A 14122-nucleotide genomic window follows, 5' to 3' on the forward strand; every position below is an offset into this window, starting at 1 on the left:
CAAATATCCCCTTGCTAGGTGTAGTGGTGCAAGCCTATAATCTAGCTACTCAGGAAGCTGAGGTAGGAACTTTGTCAACTCAAGGCCAGTCTGGATAACTTGGTGAAACCCTGTCCCAATAATTAAGAAAGAAAAGATCTGGGAATGGAGCTCAGAGGGCCCCTGGGTTCAGTCGCACAGTCCCCAGGGGCGGGTACGCATCACCCAGCATTGACCAGGCTGTGCAGTTCCTGCTGGGTCTCTCCTCACACCAGGGTGCAGAGAAGTAGAATTAGATTCTGTGTGGCATCTTCCGATACCCTAGAATGTGCACACATGGCCCCAGCCTCAGGGTGTCCTGTCTCCCCTCCAAGAATGACTGGCTCTTGACCAGCTGGTCATCAGAATGCCCACGGAGCCACAGCCTTCCTGGGTGCTGCATCTGTCCCTGCTCTGCTCATGCCGGGATCTCCCAAAGACTGGGAGATGTGGGAGGGGTCAGCCCTGGAGGTCATACAATCTGGCCCCTGACCCCTGACCCCTGACTCCTGACTAGGTTACCAACAGGCTCAGAGGGAGGCAGAGGGCACTAGGCTGACATCACACATCCCTTTTCCATTGATTGATTGATTGGCTGTCCCACTAGAAATTGAATCTAGGGCCCTTATGCTGTACTACATCCCTAGCTTTTTTTTTTTGTTTTGTTTTGTTTTGTTTTTTTTTTTTTTTGTTTTTGTGGCTGGCTTGGCCTGCCCTGGGACAGGGCACATGCTGAATGTTGTGCTGGGGATCAAACCATGGTCCCTGCACTTGCCTAAACTTGCCTAAGCAGGTGCTTTAGTCCACTGAGCTATCTCGCCACCACCTGTTTTTTAATTTTGTGTTTTATTTTTTATTTTGAGATAGTGTCTTGATAAGTTGCCAGGCAAGACTTGAACTTTGGATCTTCCTGCCTTACCCACTCAGAATTCTGGGAAGACAGTCATGTGCCATCTCATCTGGCTTGATTTATTTATTCTTTTTTTTTTTTTTTTATAAAGGATTTCTCTGTGTAGCCAATGTAGGCCTCAAACTCAGCGATTGTGCCTTAGTCTCTCAACAGTGTATAGCACCACCCCAAGTCAATTTACTTATTCTTAAGTGTATTTACTATTCTTTTACCAGTTTATTTATTTATTTTTCTTATTTAGGGCAGAGTTTATAAGGTGCTTAGGGTCTCACTGCACAGATTGGACTCATAGTGATTCTCCTGTTTACAGCCTCCCAAGTGCTGGGATTACAGGTACATGCCACCATGCCTAGTCTCACATTTATGTATTTATTTGGATGGCTCAAGCTGCCTTAAGGACATGTCTGGTGCAGCATGTGGAGCTGGAGATTGCACCTTGGTCCCCTGTGCCTGACTAAGTTTGCCCAAGCAGGCACTTTAAACAACTGAGCTAACCCACAAGCGCCCCCACCTTTTTTTTTTTTTTTTTTTTTTGTAAGGGTCTACAGGGACTCACTATGTAGATCAGACTCATAGTGATCCACCTGTGTTCAGCCTCCAAGCACTGGGATTACAGGCATGTGCCACCACACCCTGTCTCAATAGCCATCTTAATTGCTGTCTCAGCATGCCCTGAGGGCGGGGCTAGCAAGGTACACTGGGGATTGAACCCTGCTGGGCGCTGTGTCTGCCTAAGCAGGCGCTTTAATCCGCTGAGCTATTTGGCCAGTCCCCTTCTACGAGCTTAACCCATACAATTTGATTTAGTGTCCTTTCATCACTTGTACAGACCAGACCATTATCAGCTGTGCTAAGTGAATGCCAGCTCTCTTAAGGGCCCTAGGAGGAGGCTCCTGTCATGCCAGCTCTACACATGACATGACTAAGACACAAACAGGACAAGTCACTTGGCCTAGGTCTTGGTCACACTTCTGCCTTCATTTCCAAGACAACAGGGCTCAGGGAGGGGAGGTCACTGGGCCAGGTCACTCAGCTAGGACATGGAGGAGCCAGGACAAGACCCAGGTCTGCACAGGGCAGGGCCCAAGCTGACCGCCTGACAGGAAATCAGAGCTGGGGACTGAGGCTGGGCTGGTTGGGTGTGGGTGTGGCGGGGTGGGGTGATTTCAGGGATGAAGTTTGTTTTGGGCTGGGGTCCTCCTGGGCTGGGGCCCAGGAGGGAGCTGCTCCTTTCTTTTTCATGCTGTCCTGACCCTGGGTGGCGGCGGCAGAGGATCTGACACCTCCTGCTGCTGGGCCCTGATCAGAATCGGGCTGCAGGGCAGGTGAAACCAAACCCAGGCGGCCTCCCAGCCTGGATGCTGCAGCAGACGCCCCGGCCCCATCCTCGACCCAGGCTCTGCCAGTGTTGGCTGAGCGGATCCTGAGGAAGCTCTGCCCACGGGGCACTGGCCAGGCTGCAGCCTCGGCCCTGGACTCTGGGCTCCAGGGTCCCCAGGGAGCTGGTGGCCAGGCTCCCACCCTGCCTGGCTCTCAGGTGAGCAGCTGGGATCAGCTTCCTGGGTTTCATGTCCCGCATTGTTCTTGGCTGGGCCCCGGCTTATGAAACAGTAATGAGGGGCCCCTGCTCCCAGCGCCTGCCCCTCTAGGGTTTCCACTGCCTCGGCCGGCGCCACTGCCACAGCCCTGAGTCAGGCCTGAGAGGGCGGCAGCGTGGGGGCCTGAGTCGGAGCCCCCCGGGGAAGAGGGTGCTGACAGCCGCCAGCCACCACCATTGCCTCCGGAGCCCGCTGCCCAGGTAACCCGAGAGGAGGCGGGGCACAGGGTGCCAGGGCCTGGTCTCCCACCACCAGGGGAGGGCCCTACAGCAGGTGGGAGGAGGGGGACCTCCTTGAGGTGAGCAGCAGTTCCCCCTGGTGAGCCAGTGAGCTGGTGAGCCGGGCACCAGCCTCCCAGGTGTGGCCTGCGTGGACAAGAAGAGAGAGCAGCCGCAGTGCTGAAGCTCCGGCCCGTCTGGGCTGCAGTGGGGCAGACCTGTCCCCAGAGGGCTGCTGTGGGGCAGACTTCTCCCGCTTTCCCGCCTCCTGCCCCATCACACTAGTTCTTCCTCCTTCAGACCTCTCTGCTCTCCAAGCCAGCACAATCTTCTTCTCCCTACTCCCAACTTCTCGCTACCACTGAGGCTTCTTGAGGGGCCTCTGTGTACCTCCCTTTACAGGCATGCACGTGCTCCTTTACCTAAGCATATGCACTGCTATACCTGAGGGACCTGCTCCCATGTGCACCTGCGTTTGCACACACACCTTCACCCCTTTGTGCACACACCCAGGCACACCTGCACCTAGGCCCATCCATAGACACACAGCTCCATGCACACCCACTAGGACCCCTGCCAACCCCCAGCTCAGGTCCCAAGAGCACCTCCAGCTTGACGGACGCTGTCTTCCAGCCTGTGGCGAGTGAGCAGGGTGAGATCCCAGGAGGAGATGTCTGGAGATCCCACCCCGCCCTCAGGAGGGCTGTGAGGGGGAGGGGACCCCACGTGGGCCTGAGCTGCCTCCTTTCTCCAAGGAGCCCGGGAGCCCTCCAAGTGCTGAGGCACCCTACTGCGACCTGCCCTGCTGCCCGCCTGCCCCTGAGGACACGCTTGGCACCGCACCCTCTGCCTGCCAGCTCGTGGTTGGCCCAGGTCTCGGGCAGGGCCCTGAGAGGTGGGTAGAGTCCCAGAACATAGGGAGGGGAGTTTTCCTCTCCCCACTCACACCCCTCCCCGGTGACAGCATCAGTCTTGTGGCTGCTGGCCTGGGGTCTGGGCCCAGGCAAGCAATGGGCATGCTCCTCCAGCCCAGCTGCAAGAACTCAGAGATCACATTGTCCCTTTTTGCTCCCAAGTCTCTGAGCTTGCTGTCCCTAACCCTGGCTGACTTTCCTAATGGCCCTGCCTACCCCCAACTCCCCAGCACCTGGCTCAGCCATGCTGCTAGGTGTGAACAGCTGGCATACTGTCTGGCTCCTTTTGTGCAGCTGTAGGAGTCCACAGTCCCCTCACTGAGGTGCAGCTGTGGTGTCACCCCTACTGCCCCAGACTTTGGGATTCCACCACCACAGGCCTGTACTGGCCTGAACCTCCCCAGTCATGGCACCTTAGGAGGGCTTGGCCTGAGAGTCCAGAAACCTGAGTCCCGTCCCCCCCCCCCCAGCTGTCCCCTGTGGGCTGTGGGACCTTGGGCAAGTGACTGCATCTTTCTATGCCTCACTTCCCATTGTATAGTAAGAGGGCCTGGCTCAGGGGCTGGGGGTGTGGCTGAGTGGCCGAGCATGCATGAGGCTGGACTTGATTCTCAGCGTTACGAAAAAAGATGTGAGGAGTTGGAATCAAATCAGCATTATGTTAGGAACATGCGCTCCTTACAGGCAAGGAGTATTATTATTATTTTATTTTTTGGTGGAACCGGGGATCGAACTCAGGTTCTTCAGCTTGCCAGGGAAGTGCTTATTCCACTGAGCCATCTCCCCAGCCCCATTATTATTATTTTAAATAGCTCTGCTAGACAGATGTGAGGGTGTATGCCTTCAGTCCCAGTACTCTGGGAGGCTGAAGCACGAGGCTCACAAATTTGACCACAGCCTGGCTGCCATGGTGACATGGTGACAGTAAGACCCTACCTTTGCTCGGTTCAAAGGCCCTTGGATCAATTTTGGAAAAGAAAGCCCTGCTATCAAACTACTCCCAAACATGCTTCAGACAGTGTGGGATGAACAAAGCTGAATCCTCCCTCGGGATGTAGCAGAGCATTTAGTTGGCAGGTGGCATCGTGGGATTTAGATAGAAGAGGTAAAGAAATATGTCATATGCCCCAATTTTTTGGATTGTACAACTATTCTTTGGTCATCACCCACTGTCATTGTCAGGCTAATCTGAGGGTTCCTTTGGGGATCCTGCCAGCGGGAAGCTAAGCTGCGGCCACCCTGGAAGGCTTTCTCTCCAGCTGCCCTGGGAGCCCAGCTGCTGGCACATCTGTCCCAGCCTAATCAGAGTCTTCCCCAGTTCCAATTCATAGCCCAGATCTGCCCTTTCCTAGTTCTGTGACCTTGGCTGGAATCTTGGTCTCTCTGAGCTCTGCATAATTTTACATCCATCCAAAGAGCCCGGCTCTGAGATTGCTTGGTGTGGTGCCCTGTTCTGCAGGAATAGGCTGATTCATGGTATCTGTGGAGTGTGTGTGTGTGTGTGTGTGTGTGTGTGTGTGTGTATCTGGCTGGGCTGAGAGTTTCTCCCTGATGCCCTGTTATTTCCTTGGAGCAACTCATGGGTCTGTTTCTCCCCTCAGTGGCTGGTCCCTGTCAACAAGGCTTTCTGACCCCAGCCTCACAGCTATTCCCAGGAGTAGATGTGGGGACCTCGAGGCAGTGATCTATTTGCAAAGCCAGGCCTCCTCTGCATGTGACAAGAGCCCCGACTCTGACACCAGCTCCGGCCCTGACAGTGACACCCCTGATGATACCAGCAACTCTTCTGTGGTGAGGGGGGGCAGAGACAGGGCCAGGGTGACAAGAGCAGATCACTCCTCTGTCCTGGAGACCCTAAATTTCTGGAGCAGAGCTAAGACTTTCACAACAGGGAATTGGACCGAATCAACAGGCCAAGGCGGGGAGGTCTCTACCCAGGGGCCCACAGAGGTCCCAGGTTGGGTTGGCTGGAAAGGAAGGTGGAGGAGGGGGTTTCAGGTGACAGGGAGCTTGGGTGAGTCGCCAGCCAGCGCCTGTTGCCAAGCACTCTCAGGTCGCAGAGGCCTGGGATGTTGAGTGTGGTGTCCACAGCGAGCCAAGAGTCAGGCTGGGGCCTAGGTCACACACTGCTGGCCCTGTGACCAGTGCTGCCACTCAGTCCCAGAGCTGGGGCAGGACCAGGAGGGACTGGGGCTCCCCTGGGGCCATCACAGGCAGGGGAGCCAGGCCCATCCTGCGAGACCCACTCCCCATAAAGGAATGTGACTGGAAGTAATGGGGTCAGTATAATCCACCTGGCCTGCAGCTGGCGGAGAGCTCCCGGCCCTCCAGAGGCTGAAACAGGAGAGTCGCACACCCAGGCCGGCCTGGGCTATATAACAAGTTCAAGGCTAGTGTGTGGCTAGATAGTGTCTAATCCTGTCTTAAAACCAAAAACAAAACATATCACCTAGCTTGGGTATGCACCATGGGGCTGGCACTGTCCAAAGTGCTTGGCAGGTGTGGGCTCCGGGAGGCTCCGCCCACCCTCTGACCTAGAGACTCTTATGGCCTGTTGGGGGTTGAGAGAAGGCCACTAACCTGAGGCCACTCAGCTGTTCAGTGGTAGGGTTAGGATCTGAACCAATGCCTCCTGGCCCTGTGACTTTGGCCCCACTTGGTCTCAGTGGATGTGCCTTCTTCCCAGGGTTGGTGGAGGGGACTGCCTGTCACCAGCCTGCACAGTGCCAGGCATACAGGAAGCGCCCTTTAAATGCCAGGTCCTCAGTGCCCTTCCACCCAGTGTGCAGAGCGCATAGGCCCTGGACCACCTTTTCCCACTAGTAAGTTTTTCCCTCTCTTCCCTGGCAGGACTCGCATGCTGTTGAGAGGCAGGACAAGGTCCCCAGCCCCGGTGAGCTCACCATGATGATCCCGCGGAGGGCCCAGGAGGGGCCGAGAGCTGACAGTGCCCGGAGAGTCACCAGGTCCCCTGTGAGAGGAGACACCACGGGCCAGAGAAAAGAGGGTGAGTCCTGTCAGGATGGCCCTGTGTCCACGGGTGTGCTGATGGCCTAGGTTCCCCATATTCCGTAAGTGTCTCACGGGTCCGGGCTCTGGGCAGGGCTTACCTTGGCACCCCCAGTCATTTTTTTTTTTTTTTTTTTTTTTTTTTTTTTTTTTTTTTATTTGTGTGTGTGTGTGTGTGTGTGTGTGTGTGTGTGTGTGTGTGGCCAGCTCAGCCCACCAGGGGGCGGGGCGGGCTGGCATGTGGTGCTGGGGGATCGAACCGCGGTCCCCATGCTTTGCTAAACTTGTTCTAAGTAGGCGCTTTAGACCACTGAGCCATCTCGCCAGCCCACCCCCAGTCTTAATAATAGCAAAGGGGCTGGGCACAGTGGTGCATACCTGTAATCCCAGTACTTGGGAGGCTGAGGCAGAAGGATCATTTTGAGTTTGAGACCAGCCTGGGCTACGAAGTGAGCTCAAGGCCAGCCTGAGCTGTATAAAAAAAAAAATAAAAAAAATTATCTCAAAGGTTCCCATATAATTATAGAGCAGCCAGGACGTGCTATGCTGCCTGCTTTAATCACCTCATAGCTTGTGGGTTAGGGCTTTCTGATGGGGGGAAACAAGCTGGCGGGACAGGAACGGAATGACCCAGCTCTAGAAGGTCTAGAAGAGTGTGATTCCCATATGGCTGGATCCAGGGGTTCCAACAGCACTAGAAATGTGGTCTCTGCTCCGCTTCTTTCTGGGGTGGCTTCATCTACTTTTTTTTTAATTTTGGGGTCTTTGAGACAGGGTCTCTCACTTGGCCGCCCCGGCTGGCCTTGCCCTCATGGTGATTGTTCTGCCTCAGTCTCCTGAGTGCTCAGATTATGGGTGTGGCCACCATGCCCGGTGGTGGCTTCATTCTTAGTCAGACCCTTCCTGAGGGTGGCTCGGTGATGACCTGTAGTGCCAGCTGCTCGTCCTCTTCCAAGGAAGACATAGTCTTCTCTGTTGATGTGGCTGAATTGCAGGCAGGGCTCCCACTGGGCCCAGCCAAGCCTCATAACCCGAGATGGGGCAGAGGAGAGTCCCCACAGGCAGTGGGGTGTGAAGGCTCTGTCAGGCCTGGTCCCCGGAGGCTGGGGACGTGGGCCATTATCTCCCTGGACCCGCAGTCACTCCTGCACTGTATTGCTGTCTGGGTCCCTGTCTCCAGCATGGACAAGATCTGGGGCGTGAGGCCAGGACAGCTCCTTCCTGGCCCCCGGGGCAGTCCTAGGTACCCGTGCTCCTGTAGCACCATGGAAAAATGCCAAACACTGGGGTGTGCGTCACCTAGGAGAGCAACGACGGAAGGGCAGATGGGACCCCAGGACTGGAGAGACAGGAACAGGGGTGTGCAGAAGTGAGCCAAGGGCACTGCGGGGCAGAAGACCCCCAGGGAATGGCATCAGGACCAAGGGAGACACGGAGCTGAGTACAGCGCAAAGAGGCTGGGATGCATGACTGGGCTCAAGCGTAGATGGGGTTTACACTTTCTTCTCTAAGTAGTAAGGAGTCGTGGAAGGTTTGGGGTAAAGGAGTGATGGAATTGCCTCTGTACCTTGGGAGGATTCCCAGGGCACAGCGCAAAGGATGAACTAGAGTGGGGTGAGGCTGCAGGGTAGAAGCCAATTAAGAGACCCTTGCGGCCACCATAGCGATGCCCAGGTCAGACAGGGATCAGCTGCCAAGGCCAAGTCTCTGGGCAGAGGTCACTGGGGAGCAGGATTCGCAAAGCATCCCCTCAGATTACACATTGACTCTCAGGGAAAGGGCAGCCCTGAGGTGTTGGCTCTGGCATTCAGCACCCTAAGAACAGGACAAACTGCCTTCACGCTCACCCCGATGTGGCGCTGGGGTGGCACCCAGCCCTCTGCCCTCTCAGTTGCTGCTCCTGTGTATACCACTTGTTCCTAAACAAGACAAAACATGAGGCTCACTCTAATGGAAGGACATTCTGCAGAATAGCTGACTGGACCCTGCTTGAGAAACAGAAAGGGGCTGGGGCCTGCTGTCCATTCAGAGAGGCTCCAGGGCTGGGGGACAGCTCAGTGGTGGGCACATGCCTAGCAAGTGTGAGGCCTGGCTTCCATACCCCAAGGTGGAAAAAAAGCTAGGGAGGCGATACCATCCCACCGGGACTCCAAGTGCAGCCTGGGCAGGCAAAGACCGGCTTGAGAGACACCCAGGACCAAGCTGGGCCTGGGTGTGCAGCGTGTTAGATGCAGCAGCCAGTCGGGTTGTCTTTGCTGAGTGTGGCAGTGGTCAGGGAGGAGTGTGGCTTTGTTCTTGAGAGAGGCATGTGGCAGGGTCCTGACAGCTTTGACGCTGTCCTGAGGAGAAATGGTGCATAGATGACAGGTAGGTAGGGGGTGGCAGGCGGCAAGGTAGGTGGGGGAAGAAACAAATCAGAAGAGCCTGGTATGGTGGTGCATGCCTGTAATCCCAGTCCTCAGGAGGCTGAGGCAGGAGGATGGCCCGTGAGACCCTGTCTCACAAAAAAAAAAGAAAAAAGAAAAGAAAAGAAAAGAAAAGAAAAGAAAGAAAGAAAGAAAGAAAGAAAGAAAGAAAGAAAAGAAAAAGAAACAAACTGGTAACAGCTGGTGATTCTGGGGAGGGACAGCTCTATGGGTGCTCAGTGTGGCATTCCTGGAGGTGGTCATGGTCATCTGGGTGGCTGCAGGAGGGGACAGAGAGGAGAGCTTGAGGAAGTGACTGAGACTCAGGAGGATACGCTGCTGCCGTGGGGCTGATGGGGCTCTTAAACTTCATGTCCACATCCCCAGCAGTTCCTGACAGAGCCTCTTCCCAAATGCACCCCAAATCTGCCCCTTCTGGCCTCTCAGTGACAATTCCTGACTGAGTCACTGTCACGCTGGGCTTCTCACCAGAGCCTCCTCAACCCTGCAGGCTTTGTCTGCCCTGGACCTGGACCTCAGCCTCATTCTTTCCCTGGCAGCCTGAGCTGTCTCTTTGGATTTTTTTTTTTTTTTTTTTACGGGAGCTATCTCTTTGAACCAGTCATCAGATCTTGCCCCAGCAGCTGTAGAGGGCCTGGGAGGGCGGTATGGGGGAGAAACAGCGACACAGGGAACAAATGCCTCCCTGGGGTGCCAGTGGTCTGACAGCCGAGCGGGATTTTGTCCTAAATGCCTGCTTTCTTATTCCTGGACACAGGGCAGTGGAGCAGAGGTCTTGCTCTGACCTACTTGACTGGAACCAGTCACTGCGGTCCACCTGGTGGCAGCTCCCTGAATTGCAGGAAGAGGCCAGGGTCCCAGAGGGATGTACTAGCTCTGTGATGTTGGCAGCGCCTGACTTTTATCCCTGTGGACACCTGATCTGAGTATGCTTGGCAGGGGGCTTTGCAGAGCCTGGCTGGTAGGGATGGGACAAAGATTGCCCAGGGACCCCTGGAGCCTGCCCTGTGTGCCCAGCAGCTGCAGAGTAGCGGCTGATCTGAAGGAGCCTGGTGAGCGTGGTGGCACACCTCTGTAATCCCAGTCCTTGGGCAGGTGAGGTGGGAGGATCAGTGGAAGTTTGAGGCCAGCCTGGACTACATAGTGAGATCCTGTCTCAGAAACTCAAAAGGGGGCTGGGGATATAACTCAGTGACATAAGCGGCTACCTGGCAAGTACAAGGTCCCAAGTTCAGTCCCCAGTACTACAAAAAACAGAAACAAAAGTCCTACAATTTTTGGGCTGGGGAGATAGCTCGGCAGTCTAAGCACCTGCCTGGCAAGTGCAAGGACCCAGGTTTGAACCATAGTACCGCATGCTGTGTATGGGGGCCCTGCCCCAGGCCCACTGAGCTGGCCACCGAAACTGGGCATGGTGGCGCATGCCTGTAATCCCAGCGCTGGGGAGGCTGAGACAGGAGGTTCACTACAAGTCTAAACTGCATAATGAGACCCTGTATCAAATAAAAAAATAAGTGATAAAAGAAAAGCAAAAGGAAAAAAAAGCCATAAAACAAAACAAAGAGAGGAAAGAAAGAGGAGAGGCTTGAGATAGTGAGAAAGAAAAGTCTCTAGGCAGGGAGGAAGCTGAGCTGCTGAGGTTAGAGGGGAGGCAGCCAGGGGACCCCAGGCTGGGGCAGAACTAGGGTAGAAGGTGGCAGTACTCTGGGTACTGAGTGCCAAGCCTGGGGTTACCTTCTGGAGGTGAGGTGCTTCCCAAACAGAGCTTCCTGGGGACAGAGCAGGTGGACAAATAGAGGGATGTGAGGGGTGCGCAGAGGGCTGTCCTGGAGCCCAAGTGTGACAAGGAAGCAGCCAGGCACAGAGGGCAGAGGGCTTCCACAGAGGCGGCAGGAAGTGCACGAGGGCCCGGGGTGCACAGGGTGGGTGCTTGGGAGTTTGAGGAGCCGGAAGGAGGGTGATGCTCGACCTGGTGCGTGGACGAGGAGCTGCAGGGCCTGGCCCCAAATAAAAAATGGGTGGGGAACTCAGGAAGGAGTTTTTCCTCTCAACTTTTTGCTTTGAAATAACCTTAGATTTATAGAAGAGTTGTGCTGTACTCATTGTCCTGAGTGTTGCTATTGTACCCTTTACCGGAAGCCCTAATGCCACAGCACAGTGATCCAAACTGAGAAACTGACATTGGTGGGCACTGGGGATGCTGCTACTGGTAACCCCTTGGCAAACAGCACATTGGAGGTCCTGGGTTCTGTTCCCAGCTTGCTTGCACGCACACACATGCAGACGCGTGCGCGCACACACACAGAGAAATGGACACTCACAGACGCGGACACACACGCATGCTGGTATGGTAATACATACCTGTAATCCCAGAACTCCAGAAGCTGAGGCAGGAAGATTGCAAGTTTCAAGCTCAGCCTGGGTGACTCAGTGAAACCCTGACTCAAGAAATAAAAGGGCTGGAGGAGTAGCTCAATGCAGACTCTCGGTTCAATCCCCTGCACCACAAAAAACAACAGAAGAAGGCAGAGGAGGTAATGAACACTGGTCCAATGCTGTGTTGTTTTTTTAATGTATTCGGCACAGAAACATTATGCAGCTCAGACTTGTAGCAATCTTCCTGTTTTCAGCCTCCTCAGAGCTGGAATTGCTGAGGGGTGCACACCATGCCTGGTCTCTGTGGCTGGCTCAGCATGGGGCCAGCATGGCATGTGGTGCCGGGGATCAAACCCTGGGCCCTGCGTTTGCCTAAGCAGGTGCTTAGTCGGCTGAGCTCTCTATGGCTCCTTGTGTGCAGTTCCCTTGTTTATTTTTGATCTTTCTTGATATTACTGTATTTTCTTTGTTGAATTGTTTTTTAGAGGATGTTTATTTTTTGTTTTTGGTGCTGAGGACGGAACCCAGGGCTTCCAGCTTGTTAGGCAAGTGTTCTACCAGATCCTCAGTGCCTGATTCAGTGTTGTTAGCTAAGCGACAGGCTTTATTTAGATCCACTAGTTCTCCTTCTGATTTCCTTTTCTCATCCCCAGATCTGGTCCAGCACCCCACCTTGTATTTCGTTGCTGGGCTCCTCTGTGTCCTCCATCTGTGGCCGCTTTCCCATCCCCTTGTCTTCCCCTGAAGGGTTGTGAGCAGGGACATGCAGTCACTTGGCTTTGAAAATGATGCCGGGGGAAGATGACACTGGACCAGGGCAACCATGCTGGTGCCTGAGGCCTAGGGTGGGCAGAGGAACTGAGATGAGAAAAGGGTAACTATGGGGTGCATTTGAGGATGACTGTGGGACACTGGCCCATCAGGGAATGACAGTGCCAGGTCCTGGGAGTTCTGATTTGAGTGGCACCAGCATGGGAGGTTGGAGGGGACGGAAGGAGGAATGGGGGCTCAAGCAAGGTTTGGACGAAGGCTCCTTCCAGGAAGTACTTCTCCCCTGAGCACCAGCCCAGGTGAGCTGATGGCCACGGGTTCCAGAGGGGTAGAGAGTGACATCCGGGCCACAGAGAGCCGATTTTGGAATGAGGACTCATGAAGGGGTCACTGTCCCTGGCACTTGCATTAGTCCCTTAGGCCCCTGCCTCCCAGACTGAGGGTGTGCACCTGGCCTGGAGGCTGGGTTAAGTGCGGATTGGGAGCTGTGGCTGGGGCGGGGCCTGAGTCTGCTTTCCTCCTCTGTGCCCGCTGGGCAGCCCTAGGAGACTGAGCTAACCCTGGCCTGGCCCTCTTCACTGCGGCCCTGGGAGCAGCTTCTGGGGCAAGAGGAGCCCTCAGCCACAGAGACTGGAGCCCTCTGAGCTCTAACTCACTGAAGGGGCTCCTTAGAAGAAACTGGGTTGATTTTGGGGAATCCAGCTGTAGGAAGTAGAACCAGGGAGGGAAATTTGCTAGGTAGCTGCTGTGGGGTCTCCCCACAGGGGCTTATAGGCCTGTGGTTAGATTGCTCTCTGTGTTTGTGTCCTTGTCCCCTTTGACACATCCTTGGGCCCTGGACTATGTGACCTTCCAGCTCTGGCATCCACCCCTACTGACTGAGTCCCTCTGGCCCTGGGTTTCACATTTCTGCCCTATCTGGAGGAAGGCATCCTGGCCCTTGCCTAACCAGCCTTGGCCAGAAGAGTGGGGCCTTTTGTATGGACAGTGGGACTTCTTTTTTTTTTTTTTTTTTTTTAGTGGGACTTCTAAGAAGCCTACACAAGGTCTTCCCTAATCACTGGTCCCCAGAGAAAAGGAAAACACAGGGTGTGAGAGTGGCCTGGAGCCTCTACTTCTAACCTCCCTGTCTCTCCCCAGACAAGGTCAGTGGGAGTCAGAGCACCGGACAGCACTGGGCCAAGCTCCGGGGAGAAAGTGGCTACTTCTCCTTGGAGCGGCATCGCTCCTCTACTGCCCAGGCTTCCTCTGAGACACCACAGAGTGGACCTCGCAGTGGCACCCACCAGGCCTCCTCAACCCAAAGGAACATTGTGCAGGCTCCTTCTACACAACGAGAACCCCAACGAACCTCCTCTCCCCACCGAATCACCCAGAAGGACAACCCCAGGACCTCATCTACCCAACAGGACACCCCCAGGGCCTCAGCCATACAGCGGAACACCCTGAGAACTTCCTCTCCCTCAAGAATCTCCCAGCGGGATTACCCCAGAACCTCATCCCCTCAACAAAACAGTCCTCAGCTTTCTTCTTCCCTTAGAGCCACACATCGAGATAGACCAAGAATGCCTCCTACCCAACAGGACAACCCCCAAAACACTTTTCCTAATTGCTCCTCACAGTGGGAAAACTCCAGGACATCCTGTGCCCAAAAAGACAATACCAGAGCCACCTCTCCCAACCGAACCACCCAACGGGAAACCTCCAAGTCATCCTGTGCCCCACTGGACAATCCCAGGTCCTCATCTCCTAGCCGAACTTCCCAAAGAGAAAACTCTAGAACATCCTGTGCCCAGCGGGACAACCCCAGAGCCTGCTCTCCTAGCAGAACCCCCCAAAGAGAAAACTCTAGAACGTCCTGTGCCCAGCGGGACAACCCCAG

At 55.0% G+C, this 14122-nt stretch overlaps 1 protein-coding gene across 1 annotated transcript in view; it reads left to right on the forward strand.

The window, feature by feature from the left end:
• The window catches only part of Triobp (TRIO and F-actin binding protein), a 58021-nt gene that overhangs the window by 4155 nt on the left and 39744 nt on the right, over positions 1 to 14122 (forward strand). The window contains exons 2-5 of the mRNA XM_004634690.2: positions 3500 to 3639; positions 5260 to 5449; positions 6509 to 6665; positions 13381 to 14119. Of these exons, the coding sequence (XP_004634747.1) occupies positions 3500 to 3639; positions 5260 to 5449; positions 6509 to 6665; positions 13381 to 14119 (1226 nt within the window). The remainder of the gene's footprint in view (positions 1 to 3499; positions 3640 to 5259; positions 5450 to 6508; positions 6666 to 13380; positions 14120 to 14122) is intronic.

Source organism: Octodon degus, unplaced genomic scaffold (assembly GCF_000260255.1).
Source record: "Octodon degus isolate 3935 unplaced genomic scaffold, OctDeg1.0 scaffold00064, whole genome shotgun sequence".
Classification (NCBI taxonomy): Eukaryota; Metazoa; Chordata; class Mammalia; order Rodentia; family Octodontidae; genus Octodon; species Octodon degus.